This window comes from Suricata suricatta, chromosome 4 (assembly GCF_006229205.1).
Source record: "Suricata suricatta isolate VVHF042 chromosome 4, meerkat_22Aug2017_6uvM2_HiC, whole genome shotgun sequence".
Classification (NCBI taxonomy): Eukaryota; Metazoa; Chordata; class Mammalia; order Carnivora; family Herpestidae; genus Suricata; species Suricata suricatta.
The window spans coordinates 64,518,471-64,533,841 of NC_043703.1; the positions used below are offsets into that span (position 1 = coordinate 64,518,471).

Consider the following 15,371-nt stretch of genomic DNA (forward strand, 5'->3'; position numbering starts at 1 on the left):
GGTTTCTAACAAACTTTTTTGTGAGGTAAGCACATTCCTCTTCTACCCAGAATGGGAAGGAAATGTTCAAAGAAGAATGGCCTAGACACATAGTAGCGGAGTTGGCATTGACAGACCCAAGGGGCTATATATCTTTCCTCTTATCCAAATTTGGTGAGTCTAGAAGGTCTGATGACGTTAGAAACCAAGGACGTTCATTCAGTGTTGCTCCATTCCTAAGAGCCACAGGGCACCCAAGGAAGCCAAATAAACAAATCTATACCGCCCTTCATCTTACAGGACCTGTATCGCCCCCTCTCTTCGGATGATTTGGATTCAGTAGGAGACTCAGTGTAAAAGAGACAATGGAGCAATGTATATGGTTTGTGATTGGGTGAAGGTGTTTCACATTTCCTAAGAAAAAGTCTAACAGCAAAATACACAAAAGGGTTTTGCATACCTTGAAATTATGAACCCAAGTCATATGAAAGTAAATATACAGGCCTTTTATATTCATGATCTTAATCCTTGAAGATTGATATATCTGAGTTTTTGTGCAAGGCCTGGCTTTGGATGAATTTTATACATGACCCAATATTGAGTGTAAGAGCAAGCTAATGATACAGCAATATGGGGCCATAATTTCTGCAGATACGGTTTTTATTTAATCATAAGGAGATCTTTAGATACAATTTTCCTGTGCTTTTGGTTAAGCAAATTAAAATGGAACTAGCAGACATTTTTTTTCTTGTATTCTTTTTAAAATTTTGATTGCTGATTTTTTAAAGATGCTTCTACTACAAAGTAATAAAAATGCTCAAATAGATTTTTTTTCTTCTTGGACAGTAGTTGAAGCTACTTATTTTGTGGGTCAATATGTCTGAAGAAAAACACTCTTGCCAAGGACGTACCTCGTGAAGACCCCAACAATAAGCTTTAGGAACATTCCTAGTTTTTCTTGTTTAGTAAAATTTTTAAAACTTCTCTTTCATTGGAAACAGCATAAATATAGCTTGAACGACATATCAACATGAAGAACTTGTTCAATGGCATTGCTGTAAAATACATAATTCCTCCCAACAACCGTATATGTAATTTTTCAAATGTGAAAAAGGCTGAAGCTAGAAAACCTTTTTTTTTTTTTTTTAACACACAGACCGAAAACAATTGGGTCTGGATTTTTTTCTGAGAAGAACCCATTTGAAAAGCAAAATTCTCTTAAATGACATAATTCTTACCAACAACCATATATGTAATTTTTCAAATGTGAAAAGGCTGAAGCTAGAAAACCTTTTTTTAACACACAGACCTAAAAATTTTTTTCTAAGAAGAATCCATTTGAAAAGCAAAATTCTCTTAAATGACATAATTCCTCCCTACAACTGTATATGTAATTTTTCAAATGTGAAAAGGCTGAAGGTAGAAAACTTTTTTCTTTTTTTAACACACAGACCTCAAAAAATTGGGGCTGGATTTTTTTGCTAAGAAGAATCCACGTGAAAAGAAAAATTCTCTTAAATGGTGCTTTGTAATTCAGGCCTTCCCAAATCCAAAGCTCCGTTCAGATAAATCCTAGATCTCACTGATGTTTTGAAAATTTTCGTATGCAAAACTCCTTTTGTATTAAACCAAGTGAGTCTGTGATTATAACCCACTGTTTAACATTAACCTACTAATTCTGCTCTTCTGGTCCTCTGTTTTAAAACTCGTAGTCAGCTTTGCTTAAACATAAAATAGTTATTTTAAAATCTGAATGTTAAAAATTAATTTAATGTGTATGGTCTATTGTATGTAAGCCATACCCTAGTGATCATTTAGTTTTACTAGTTCAAACACTAACAATTTAAGACTTGTGAAGCATGGTTTTGATATTGTACAGGCTTGATATATCTCAGTAGGTGATAAATTAAAAATGTATGATGCCATTTGGAGGCCTTTCCTTGCATTTTTTTCCAAATTTTACTTGAAAACTGAATTTAAAAACAAAATGTTTGATTCAAGATGGAGAGAAATTCAGTTGTCATATACTGTTTTAAATGTTATCAATTTATCTCCTTGATAAATTGCTCAACTATCAAATTTTACCATCTGGTTTATAGTTACATATGTTACCATCTCACTTTCCAAGTGAATAAAATATTTCAACCAAAAGAAGGCAAAAAAGAATGCGGGCAATCTAACAGCATCTGAAAACGTAGCCTTATAATCATTAGTGCCTCATTATCCTGTCTGTTGGAGAGAAAGACACTTCTCTGGCAGGTTATTCGAACCGCAAACTGAATCATTCCATCTTGAAAGAACAGTTCATAATAATACCTGTTCCAGACTTCAGGTTTTAAAACTGTTTCCAATAGAAATGAACAGAGACTCCTGCTGAGATCAAAAGGCTGCTTTGTTTTAGCTGAAACAGTAAACATCTGTGAAGTTGCCTATGCTGGTGTCTGTTCTAGTTATGTCTTTGTAAAATGCATTACTTAATACAGTTGAGTCCATAAAAGATTAGTATGTATTTGACTGAACTGTCAAAAATGCAAAGAAAGCAGTGGAACAGTTAACTTAAATCTGGCGGGGTCAGATGGTCCAGAACAAAAATAAATTCCAAAAATTTCAGCTTCCCGGCACTGTCAATCTTAGGGACAAGTGCTGCTTAGAAAGGTCCAATAAATGCTATTTGTTCTGGATAAGTGGCAGATATTGCCAATTGATACGAAGCCCATGGCTTTGTTTAGACATGGCTAAAAGAAACTGTACTTGTACTAATTGCCGATAGAGATCATGGCCAGCTTTCCATTCAGGCCGCTCCAAGGGAAATGCTGTTCCACAGCATTTAATCTTTTGAACATATGACTTTTATTAAAGGACTGTTCAGAGGCAATATATATCATTTACTTTTTGAAACTAAAGTCCCTCAGAGATTGAAACAACACACCATTTATAGACTTGGAGATCTCTTTCTATGCAGAGCGTAATTCCATTATACTAAAGGAGAAATTTTTAAGATTTCTTAGCGACAAACCAGAAGGTTCAGTTCACTAGTGGAATCAAACTGATGATTTATAGGCACTTAAGATTTACTTATATACAGAATTCTTTTTAAAAAATTAGGCACTGAACTTTAAAATTATTCTACTGAACAGGAGAGAGCTCCAGCAAAAGCCATACATTTTTGTCCTTCTGGTAAACCTTAAATGTGCTATGAAGACACCGTCCTCTAGTTAAAATTCTGATACTTCATTCGCACGCACTTGTTTTTCTTAGACATTGTAGAGAAAGATAGGATAAGTATTTCCCTGCTTTCAGCATTTTAGAAATGCAAAACAGTGATAGATCAAGTGTGAAGTTCAGTGTGAATTCAAAAGACTGGTTCGGAAAACCACATCGTGGTTTATTTCTTCTTTGTCTTGCTTTAATCAGTCAGGTGGGGGGGGTCCACAATGTTTCTATACTGTCAGAGGCTTTTCGGATGTGTCAGGTCCACTCATCCATACACAGCCCCATGTTCTTTTATTGGCTCATCTAAATATTAAAAAATCAAGTAATATCTCCTAGAAACATTTGAACCAACATTTATGTACTATATGTATTCCCTACATTAACCAGCAGGGCTATTAGGTTGCGTCCACTGCAGATCTGTACCTGATTGGGCCTTTTTTATCCTTTCCCCATTTAAAAGCAATGAAGTCTAAATGCTAAATTTATTGATAAAAATAGACAATAATATGCTTGAAACATCATCCCACGTATTTGAGCTATCAGACTACTACATTTTTCCTATGTGGCCATATATCTATACAGGTGTGTGGGTGTCTGTGTAAACTTTCTGGGCTCTGTGTGTACATGGGTGTGCTTATATAAGTGTGTGTATGTTTATAGGCCATGAAGAGTAAACTGTGGTGTTTGTGACACAGCCTTATAAGTTACTGGCTCTTGTGGAACTGTATGGGGATTTTGTAAAACCTAAATGTCATAAATTATGAAATATGACGATTAGTTGGGGCATTTTTAAGTTCAATAGCAGTATGCTAACCTAGTAAGGCAAAATCATTCCTAATAGATGTAGTGATTTATTTCACAAACAAAAATTCGAATCCAGATACACAATGTACAATTCAAACAAATCCAATATTGTGTTAATTATTAAATATAAGCACAGATTCATGTTTATATCATTATGTCTTGATAGTCAATGATTAAAATGTGTGAACACCATCACTGATGTTTTCTCTAATGTGTATGTATTGATGACATGTATTGATTGTCCATCAATATTCACTAAGAATGAAACATTGATTTATAGAGTTGTGAGTAGTTGAGTGTTAATATTGAACCGTAAATATAAAATAATCCAAACTGTGTTTGATTTGAAGTAAGTTGGTAACAAAGCCAGTTAACCTGTAAGGCAATTTTATGTGTTCTTTCAAAACACTATTCAAAACACTATTCTAAACTGTTGACATATTTTCAGTAGTAACTTTCTTGTACTTGCTATGTGTGTGTATATATCTGTATAAATATATACACACTTGAAAATGTTAATCAAATGGATTTACTATATATGCCTACATTTGCCCATGTATACATATTTGCATTAGTTTTGCTAGCATCTCTAATTGTGCATGTGAGTGAGAACTGTATTTGTTTGAGATAGCCCTCAAGAGTGTGGTGTAAAAATTAGAGATATATTGAATTCAATATACCAGTTGCCTGATGCAGTCTGTTATAGTGTCAGCTGAAAAATATTTATAATTTTGTGCCTGTAACGCATGTGGAATAGATAGGAAATTTGAGGCCCTAGCTGTAATTTTCAAGAGTGCATGATATATAGTGTCTTTAAAATGTGGTTCATTTTAGTAAGGATGATGGATAAATTCCAAAAGAGTATAAATGGTGCATGTAATACATGGGTGTTTGTATTATATATGGCCACAACAAAGGTTTTGAAGTCAGGAAAGTAGGCATCTGAAAGGTCACAGGCAAAGAACTATGAAAGATAATTTTCCTGTTACGCATGCTTTTTACTTTACATTCATCAACAAACAAGGAATTGACATATTTGTCCTCAGGACTTTTTACTTCAAAATTCACTATGAATCATGTAAAATTGGATGAAATTTCTAAAAAGAAGTTGGCATACTTTCTGCATACAGTTTGAGTGGCTTGGATGTATAATCTCTTAAAAAGAGCATTGGTGTTAAAATGTTTTTAAAATCCATTAGTTGAGGCCATAGTAGAGTTTTATAGCACTAAATGATGAGATGTTTCATTGGACTACCCAGTTTGGAAAGTTCCATCCCCTCGTGTTGTGGTTTCATTGTAAAATGTTATAGCTTGTATTTCACACTGGACCATGTTATTCCCCTCAAAGTTAACTTTGTGACACTTACCACCTTAGAATAACTATGTAATAAACAGGAAAAACCACCTATGTTGTTCAGTGAGTTTCTTTCAGAATACTTGTAAGTAGACATTGAAATGGAAATGACTTTGAGGGGTAATCTTTACCTTCCTAATTATGTTTTATGACATTCTTGTGATGGACTAGCCCCAGCCAAGTGACACTTGGCATACTGCGGAATGGCATCCCGTGACATCTAAAGGATAAAATATTGGCAATAGCAAACAGCAAAATGAGAAGACTCTCTTACGAAGAATTCAGTTTCAGCTGATTATTTTAAAATCATTAATATACTTTTCTCTCTGGGTTGTCTTAAGGGTGAATTTTCAGACCAATGGCAACTGACTGAAAAAGAATTGGCATGCATTTTTTTTAGACATCCTAGCTGTCTCCTGGGTTTCAAGGCATTTTTCCCATGGTCATCAAATTATAGGGTGGGGGAAATGATCATGTGGATATATGTACTTGGGTATGTATACAAGTTATCTTAACATCACTGAATAAATAAGTAAATATATAAAATAAGAAATATATAATAAAATAAATAGTGATGTTAATAAAATGCTTGATTACCCAACTTCAGTCTAGAGCAAAAATCCAACCTTTATTTAATGCATAATGTCGAGTAAGGGAGAATAGAAAAGTCTACTGGCTCAGTTAGAAAAATATTTTACATTCACATTATTATGGAAGTCCAAAATTCTAGTTTTAAATCTAACATTTTTCGGAGGTTCTTTTTAACCTTAAAATTATAGTTTGCTTTAGTTGGTTCTCTTTATTTGTTCCATGATAACCTGAATGTAACCAGTGCCCAACAATGATGGTACAACTGGAAGAAATGTTTACAAATTTATAAATTCCAAATTGTATTTATGCTTTCTTAACATAGTATCCAGACTCGGAATCTCTTTTGGGGAGTAAATCATGGAGGGAATTATTTTATCAAGAGGTGATAAACTAGATGACTTTCTGGTCCCCTTTCAGACTATGATTTCATGAAGAATAACTCCTCAGAGGAGACATTGTGCCCTCCCCCTGCCCCAACATAACAGTCTCTTCAAGACAAATGGTTAAGATTTTGAATTTAATAGATCTTTACCTGAGTATAGTGACTGAATTCTAGAGGCAAGAGGGCTGCTTGATCAAACAAAATTGCAGTGAAATACGTTTATTTATGACATCTTGGCTCATGTGGGTGGTTTCACTCTCAGATTTTAATGCCAGTATTCCCATTTTCATTTTTTCTTCCTCTGAGTAAATCAATTTCATGAATAATGGTTCTTCAGTCTTTTAAAAACTTTGACCAAATTTTTATGATGACATTTTACATTTTTCCATATTGATTCTTGTTATGCACATGATTACTTGTGTCATAAAGTATATTTAGGCTAACATGTAGGAAGAATGCAAACAGAAGAATTTGAAAAAAAATGAATTCCCTCTGTCTTATTTCACATAACACCTTCTTAGTTATTACAGATTGATGTCACCAACTTGTTGTTCTATACGCACTTGGAGAGCAAATGAATGTATTAAGTGTCTATACTTGCGTAGAATCCTCAGGTTTTAAGCTTTCTACTCTAAGAGTATGATTTAATTTTTTTATTAAATTAGGTCATCTTTAGAGATTTCATAGACCTCAGGATTACCAAGACAGAGTTTGAGTTTGGTAAATATTTATTGGTTGTGTTTCCTTTATAAAGTTGATCCACTTGATTTTTAAATTCTTTTTTTACAGTTTTTCAAATCAATATTAACAAAGTAATAATTGTTTGCCAAGACAGAATGTGAAGTGGAAGTAATACAAATATCTAATCAGAGCTAAAATTGTGTGGTGAGATCAGTTGGATCAATTGCATATTTTTGAAAACTTTATTCAGTGTAGACCTCAGGTGAGCGACACCGTTAATACAGATGGCAGGGGTAACTAGTACCATTATATTTAAAATGAAATGTTTTTAACTACACAGTCATCAGATACATCTTGGTAAAATGTGGTTAGAGCTGTTATGTCAGCTTTCTCACTTCAAAAAGTGTGATATGTTCTCCATCTGTTACATGATCCCAAGCTGAAAAGCCACACTTTGGATGTGTTCTGACTTAAGGCAGCACTTTTATGAAGGTGTGCATCCAGGTGCCAGCAACCTGCCCACCTGGTTCCCATTAAGCCAGCTTGCAGGTGATAACATTTCAAATGTCACAATGGCTCTTAGAGCAGCTAATTGCATTAAATTCTAAAATAAAGGTATGTTCTGTACTATACACCCAGATGCCTTAAAACTAGCAAACTGAAGAAAAGACAAAATCTGATTACATGGACTATAAAATGGTTTATCTGTTCAGAAAATCCAAATAAGTAAACTGATTTCACTCATAAGCATGCAAAAATATAAGTGGGCTTTTCAGCTTCTATTGGTCACAAATAAAGGTTGACTAATTTCATTGGGTTAATTCTAAAGAGCAAAAATTTACACATTTTCCCTTTACTATTTTCAAAATCCTTTGATCAGACTTATGGACAATAATCAAAATGTTCCAACACTGTCTAAATTAGTATATTTAGGATTAGTAACTAGCATACACAAAGAGTAATGTTTATTATTGAATCACTTCAACTAGGAGAGAGGACAAAAACATTAGGTGACAAAATCAGAATTCAAAAAATAACACTCTGCAAGCATATCAGTGTAATAAATATGACACTTAACATGAATAAATAAGAAGTCTTACACTTGATCCAAAACGCCAACCTCCCAAATACATACTAGGGAAATCTGACGTCTGTGAGCCTCAGTGTTATGCTAAAAAGTTATGGTGTTATCAATAAGCCGATGTGATCTTAAAGTACATTAATATTTCTTTCATAAGGAAGAAAGCTCTGTCTCCTGCTCTCTGCTGGTCAGGTACACCTAGAATATTACATTTGTTTGAGCACTAGCATTAACAAGAGATATTGAGAACAGGAGTGCATCCATAAGAGGGTAAAGAGGCTATGGCGGCCTGTCACAAAACAAAACCTGGGAAAATCCAAATTGAAGGGATCCAGTAACTATTTCCAAATTCCTAAAGCCCTGTCGTACGAAAAGTGGATTAGACCTGTACTGGATCGTTCCAGAGGTGAGAGTGAAGACCAATAAATGGAAAATGTAGAAGTACATCATTTTAACATAAGGAAGAACTTTCTTTGCTTCATATGAACAATGAAGGGGCTGCCTCAAGAAATAATGTGGTCACTGGCAGAGGGCTTGGACAGAGGTCATTTGACCACATGGCTGGGATTTTTGTAGTGGGCATTGGATCTTTGAATGGAAGCAGGGTGTAATAGGTAATATTTAAGGCCTACTCCAATCCCTGAACTTCTTTGAATCCATGAATAATCATTGTCTTGGAAAAGTGTATAATGTTAACTATCTTACTTCTTGGGGGGGAAATGTGATAACCCTATTAAAAACCTAATCTTCTGTTTGAGCATAATAAATAAAATGAGAACTTTCCACTTGGAGTTCTATTTGTAATTAAATAAATTTTTCTCTTAAAAATTGTCTGTTACCCTCAGCATGAAGTTTGAAATTACCTTGGGTACATTTTCAAACCTGAAGTTGAAAATAAGCAATCTAAACCGTAAGCAAACTTGTGTTAACTCTGCTTTTTTTTTTTTTTTTTTTTTTTTTTAAAGCCAGAGCCTAAAAACCTTGAGGGGTTTTAGTCCATAAGGCAGAGAAAACACAGCTGGTGTTGTGGCAAGCATTCAGGGGCAGCAGACGTTTGGCGACACTGTTAAAAATGTAATTAGTTAGTCGATAAGGCACTTAAGTGAATAATATCCAGCAAGTTTATAACACATTACAGTTATAGTTTGGGTCAGAGTTTTTTTTTTTTTAATATTTATTATTTTTGAGAGAGAGAGCGAGAGACAGAGCACAAGCAGGGGAGGGACAGACAGGGAGACACAGAATCTGAAGCAGGCTCCAGGCGCTAAGCTGTCAGCACAGATCCCGACTTGAGGCTGGAACTCGTGGACCTCAAAATCATGACCTGAGCTGAAGTCGGATGCTTATCCGACTGGGCTACCCAGGTGGCCCTGGGTCAGAGTTCTGTTTTGAGTATCTGATATTCTTATTAAAAGAACAAGCTTTTGGAACTGAGTGCATAAATGTGGGCATCTTTGCTAGGAAACATGCTACTAGTCTATTAATTGGAGTGCTTGATGAAAGAATTTGTCTTTGTATTCAAAAATTTAAAACACCACATGACAAGACAGCACCTGTTACCCCAAATCGCAAGGTGTCTACGTTATTAAACACCACTTGTGATGCTGCTGGCAGAAAATTCAAGGATCAGAAACCCCAGAAGAGAAGCTCTACACTTTAGACATCTACTTACTGCTTTTCTGCTTGGAACAACATTATGTCTACAACAAAAGCAAGGACACAAGGGATAAAAGGTCTCACTTTCTGGAAAACACACACCTTTCTCTCAAATGTGGTAATGTTAATGTTTATTTTCTCCAGACGTCGACATCACAAGTCTGCCTTGTTTAAGCCTTGTATTCCAATATTACAAATACAGGGTTTTTACAAACAGACATCGGTAAAAGTCAGCAGAGTGTGACTTAGAGCCTCATACATTTGCAGTACCTTTGACAAAGTTGATTATGACTATATAGTTAGTATCTTCCCAAGAGAAATCTGTTTCAAGGTCACAATCTGAATCCCTCTTTCTAGCCTGATATAGGATGGATGTGTGCTGCTTGTCACAGAGGGAGGCTGGATGAGATGGAAAAGACCCCGCTCAAGTCATCAGATGGATTGATGGGGGAATTCTTATGATATAGGAAAATAAAGGACACATTACACAAGCTATGTGGCATTCAGGAGGATTCTAGAGTAACCACAAAACTTCTAGGATGTCCTATACATAAGCAGTTGCATCCCTTCCGTGAATTCAACTTTTACCCCAACTGTCAGCTGTCAGCTTTGATGAACTTGTCCAATGGAGCACAGTTATCTTAGCCACACCTGGGAGAACAGGCAGTGGACTCAAATGGCCCCGCAGTGATTTAAGTAACATTTTTCCAATGATATTAGTCTTTTTGGTGAAAATTACCACCTTTGCTTCTATGCAATGAAACTCTTGGGGGTAAAGGAATTATGTAAAACTTTCTCTTCCCTCCTACTCTGTGTACCGTTAAGGCTGGATGGAATGGGGAGGAGGTTGCAGGGAAGCAGGTAAGCAGAGGAAAAATAGGTCAACTTTGCTTCTCGCCACCTCTTCATTATTAATTCAACTACAGATGCTCTTTCCCTTCTCTCTGCTCCACAGACAGCCGGCACCATGAGCCAATGCCGCCCCCTCACCGCCTCCTGCTCCCATCAGGCCAACCAAGTGGATAAACCCAGGGAAACAGAAGGAAGATCTTTTAGGACAAGCTGTGTTCACTGTTTAGAAATAGCATTGAAATGTGCAGATTGTTTTCTCAAGGAATAGATGCAGAGATGGGAAGGTTCATTGTTAAAGGACTGTCCCGTGGCTAATCATAGTACTAAATATTTGGTATTGTTTCATCCTCTGAGCTTTGTAATAGAGCTGTTTCCCTGTCTGCTCTCGCTGGTCTTGGGTCAGAATACACCAAAAATACAAGGGAATCACCAGGCTTAGGCTTTTATTCTTGTCTTTGCCTCAGACTTATTTTCTAACAGTTAACATGTTGATAACCAGCTTAGTGCTTGTGTCTTTATTGCAAAGTGGAATTACCCACTCTATAACCTTTCTCCAGCGATGTGGTAAGCCTCAATATTTTTTTTAGAATATCCTGTAAGACAAACTGAAGAGAATTTTTTCCCCCTATGATAAGAATAGAAAAAAACATGGGATGAGATCAGAGTGGAGCCATATTTCAGGCCTGTTTGCAGATAGACTGTGGAAATGTGAGGTGAGATGTTTAAAATCTGACAAACCTAAACAGTAAGCTGTGGGATGCCGATTTTGAGAAAAAGGAATAAAGAGCCAAGGAACCTCCAAATTTAGAGAGATTATCCTGACACAGTTAAACCTCCCATTATTGGTTAATAGGGCGGGAAAGAGAAGTCGTCCAATGGAATAGTCTAAGAATCTCCCTTTTCCAGTGTTCAGAGCAAACCCTCCCTGGTGACGGGTGCAGTTATCTCCCGAGGTCTGGGGCTAGGCAGCGCAGCTGGAGACCGGCGCCCTGACCCAGTGTCTTCATTCTCTGTTTCTGTCCCTTTTGCAGAGCTCACAGCATGGAGGTTCCTCTACCTCCCTGGCATCCACCAAAGTCTGCAGCTCAATGGATGAGAACGAGGGACCTGCAGAAAGTGGTGAGCTTGGGGACCCGGTGTCCGAGGAGAAGGCTCCCGTGGTTCAGGGGGCAGAGCATGGGGTGGCCACATTTACTTCAGAAAACTGTGACTTCATGAGCATTATGAAACAGAAGCCTAACGCAGCTCCTGGGGGTCAGAGCGCGGGGATAGGATTGCATATCGTTTCCCCGAAGGATCACATCCCCTCTCTGGGAACAGGAAGAGGGAATTAGCCCGATTTGGAGATATTTCACATCCTCTGAGGGTAGAAATATTCTAAGAAGGCTAGCTATTGCCTACTTGGAAAATAAAAGGAAGTAATGGCTGCCTTTGTTTTCCCAAATTCTGTTCACTTTCAGTACATTAAAGTATGCGTGCTCTCTTGATTGTCTGTTATAGTCCCACAGATGTACTTAAGTGAACTCAGTGTGTGAAAATATGACCTTACAAAAGAAATACTTGACAGCAATTGCAAAAATATTCTTTGTACCTTAAGCTAGTTCATTTTAGAATTTCTCTGTGATGTGGTCCAATGACCTGGACTCCAGAATTGACTTTCAGGGACTCGCTGGATTGTTTTTGGATCAGCCTCTTCCCCTTTCTGCACCACAGTTTCCCTTTTATCAAATTGTGTACGATTGTAGTATATGCTTCTTTCCTTCCTGGGGGTCATTATCAGGCTCAAATCAACTATGAGAAAGTATTTAGAAAAGGATAAAACTGATACGATCAAGCCACTTTTAAAGACCCAGATCCCTTATTTGTTTGAAATGATATTATTTAATTGTCCAGAAAAAGTACCTTTGGGGGGAAGCACTTTGATTATGTCAAATGAGACAAGTGATTTGCACATAATTCTTTTCCTGACTACCACGCAGTATCAGATTTTTTTTTTTTTTTTGCACTTCCAGAACTATGAAATTCAGCCATCTAGAAGTCCCTTTTGTTCTACTGTGTTGTATTTACCTAATGAAATGAAATGGTCCTTGGCTAAGACTTTGACAAAGCCTTCTTAGCCAAGAGCCTAAAAGATACATTTTTATCAATAGGAAAAAAAAAAATCCCAAGCCGTGTGCTCCAGATGGGTGCCTTGGTGATGCATTCACTGGGGGGAGGGCTGAGGAACCTCCTTCCGTTTCCCATCTGGAGTCAGACTTGTCTCTGACAGCCAAGGATGGTTATTTTCCTCATCCATATAATAAAGAGCCTTAAGACCGTGTCATCTGAGAGATGTTTTCTAAATTCGGGTGCTTTGCAGTGGATTTGAAACTTCTCCAGCCATCTCCTCTGATTCCCATGAAGTAGACATGGCTAAGTCTTTCAAACAGAGGCAAAATTATTGGCTCCCTTGGGTGTGAGATGGTGGGGATTAGGGAGGGGGGATTCATTGGCTTCAGCTCTCACTGTATTCTGGCGACCACTGTGATTGTGGGTAAAGACTAAAATGAATCTATATCAAGAGGTAAAGAGGCTACACAGATAAGTGCCAAGGGTAAATATAGATAGCAAATGTCCTACTTTGTACAACAACCCTTTTCAGGAATTCCATCCACCCTAGAATCCAGAGTCGTACAGATGAGCGTGATCCCAGAACCAGAATAAGGGTCCTAAAGCAGATGTGTGATGATTGTGAGTTTCCATTTGTTGCTCCCCACTGATGCAGACTAATGGAGAACACAAAACTCACCAAGAAAGCCTAGGCACCGCCTAAGGTTTTAATTTTATTTCGAGAAGAAATGTTTAGTCTCCGTTATGATTAAAGGTCAGAATAGGAGCACATTTAGAAAGCACACTAGGCTTCCATCACATTTTGTATTCAGTTCGCCTGAGGGAGAGCTAGGATTTATAACTTTAAAGCATGTAAATTTTAGAGCCCAGCAATAAAAGGCTTTTTACACCCCTAAGATGTTAAAGGTTATCCAGTATATTTATGTGACCTAAGTGTGGCTTATTTAGTTTTATGGCCTTAGATATTTAAAGCATTATTAGGCATTTGTAAAATACTTCAAAATGCATCTTAAGGGGGAAAATGTGTTGTGTTAGTGGCACTAACATAATTGAAACTACAGAACTGTTCTGTTCACAGACATAATAAATATTGCAATTTTAACTCAACATCTGCTACACAGGTTGCTGGTGAGAACATTTGTCTGAAATCTGCTCGTTGATACTGGGGAGGGTGGTGCTCAGGGCTCAGTTCAGAAGGACTTTTACGGAGATCTCCACTTCGGGATGTGGTACAGCTAAGTGTCCCACCAGCAGGCCTGCTTCATGCTTGCACCGTGTCAAGCAGCCCAGCCTCCCCTCTAAGCCCTATTTTCCTCCTGCGCCTTCCCTAGGAACGTCACTTAGTGGGTATTCCGTGAACACTATTGATCACATTGACATGAAACCCAAAAGCCAAACTTCCTCCTCGGAATCCCCACTGCCCGTCTTCCAATTGGTGGGAGTGGACCCCATACGTTTTACGTTTCCTTTTAGTTTATCATTCGTCTTAGTAAGAAAACTGTTGAGTATACAATGTCAGCAGCAGGGGCTGGCCTCCCTGTACAGAAAGTGACATATTGATTCTGAATCAGTTCCAGTCTGTCCGATGATACTTCTAAATGTCTCTCTGGTGCAACATCTGCGTTCCCTTTTCTACCGATAAAAATGTACTAATGATTCTTTCAGAAGTGTTGGAGGAAGGCTTCCAGATTCCAGCCACAATTACAGAACGATATAAAGTCGGAAGAACAATAGGGGATGGAAATTTTGCTGTTGTCAAGGAATGTGTAGAAAGGTGAGAAGGAACTCATTTGCATCGAACTTTGAGGGAGACATTTGGCATTATGTTTTCCAAGGTTGTGTCTTTATTTTAGTCTGTGGCACATATGGAACAGGTTAATGTCTCAGCTCCAGATGTGTAAAAAAAAAAGTGTTTTTTAAAGAAAGGAAAGTCCATCTAACAACAGATTTGAAAAATGTAGTGATTCCTGGGACAATCTATAAATTAAGGACTTTGATTTTTCCTTTTTAATGTACTCAGCAAACCTTTGCCAGATCTTTCAGGTGAGTCCCTTGATTTTGTTTAAAAAAAAAAACACACATTGAGCAGTTTTTCCTACACCTTTTGGAGGCATTTTGTAGAGGTTCTTGTATACAGTGAATACAGTGAATTCTAACATGATATATCATCAAATTAAATATAAAACCTTGCTTCAAAATGCATAGGTACTGATGCCAACAAAAATAGTGTTTAGTACATTAAAATACCTTAAAATGAAAGAGCTTGGTACTCTTGGGGGCCAGAGGCAAGGGGTTTAGAGTAAAAAGTTTATGCCTGAGACCTTGATACCTAATCAAGGACACTGGCTGGTGGCTACAGGTGAAGTGACAACTAGTAGAGTCACGGCCCAGATTAAGGTGGCCTCAAACTCTAAGCCCTGTGCCCGAATCGGAATTCCTTTCTTGAGCAGATTCTCCCTTTTCAGGGACCTGGTCAGCCTACAGCTGCTTCTCAGAGCTGGTGAGCAGAGGGTTGAAAAGTCAGGGGGCAGCTGCCTCGTGCCTGGAGCGGGTATACACCACTCGCTTCCTGGGGGCCGGCCTGCGACGTGCACACTGCCCTGCCACTTTGCCCCCAGTGAGGCTGGGCACCTGCGGGTCACCAACGGAGGAGACAGTGCTCCTTCACT

The 15,371-nt window shown here is 37.6% G+C and overlaps 1 protein-coding gene across 8 annotated transcripts in view; it reads left to right on the plus strand.

Moving 5' to 3' along the window:
• The window catches only part of DCLK1 (doublecortin like kinase 1), a 337,117-nt gene that overhangs the window by 260,091 nt on the left and 61,655 nt on the right, over positions 1-15,371 (plus strand). For 5 of the 8 annotated variants that reach the window (XM_029936850.1, XM_029936853.1, XM_029936854.1 and 2 more), the window contains 2 exons: positions 11,625-11,712; positions 14,368-14,476. In XM_029936850.1, the coding sequence (XP_029792710.1) occupies positions 11,625-11,712; positions 14,368-14,476 (197 nt within the window). Of the gene's footprint in view, positions 1-279; positions 362-10,696; positions 10,776-11,624; positions 11,713-14,367; positions 14,477-15,371 lie in introns of those variants that run through there. The other 3 variants (XM_029936851.1, XM_029936856.1, XM_029936857.1) reach the window with 2 other exon arrangements.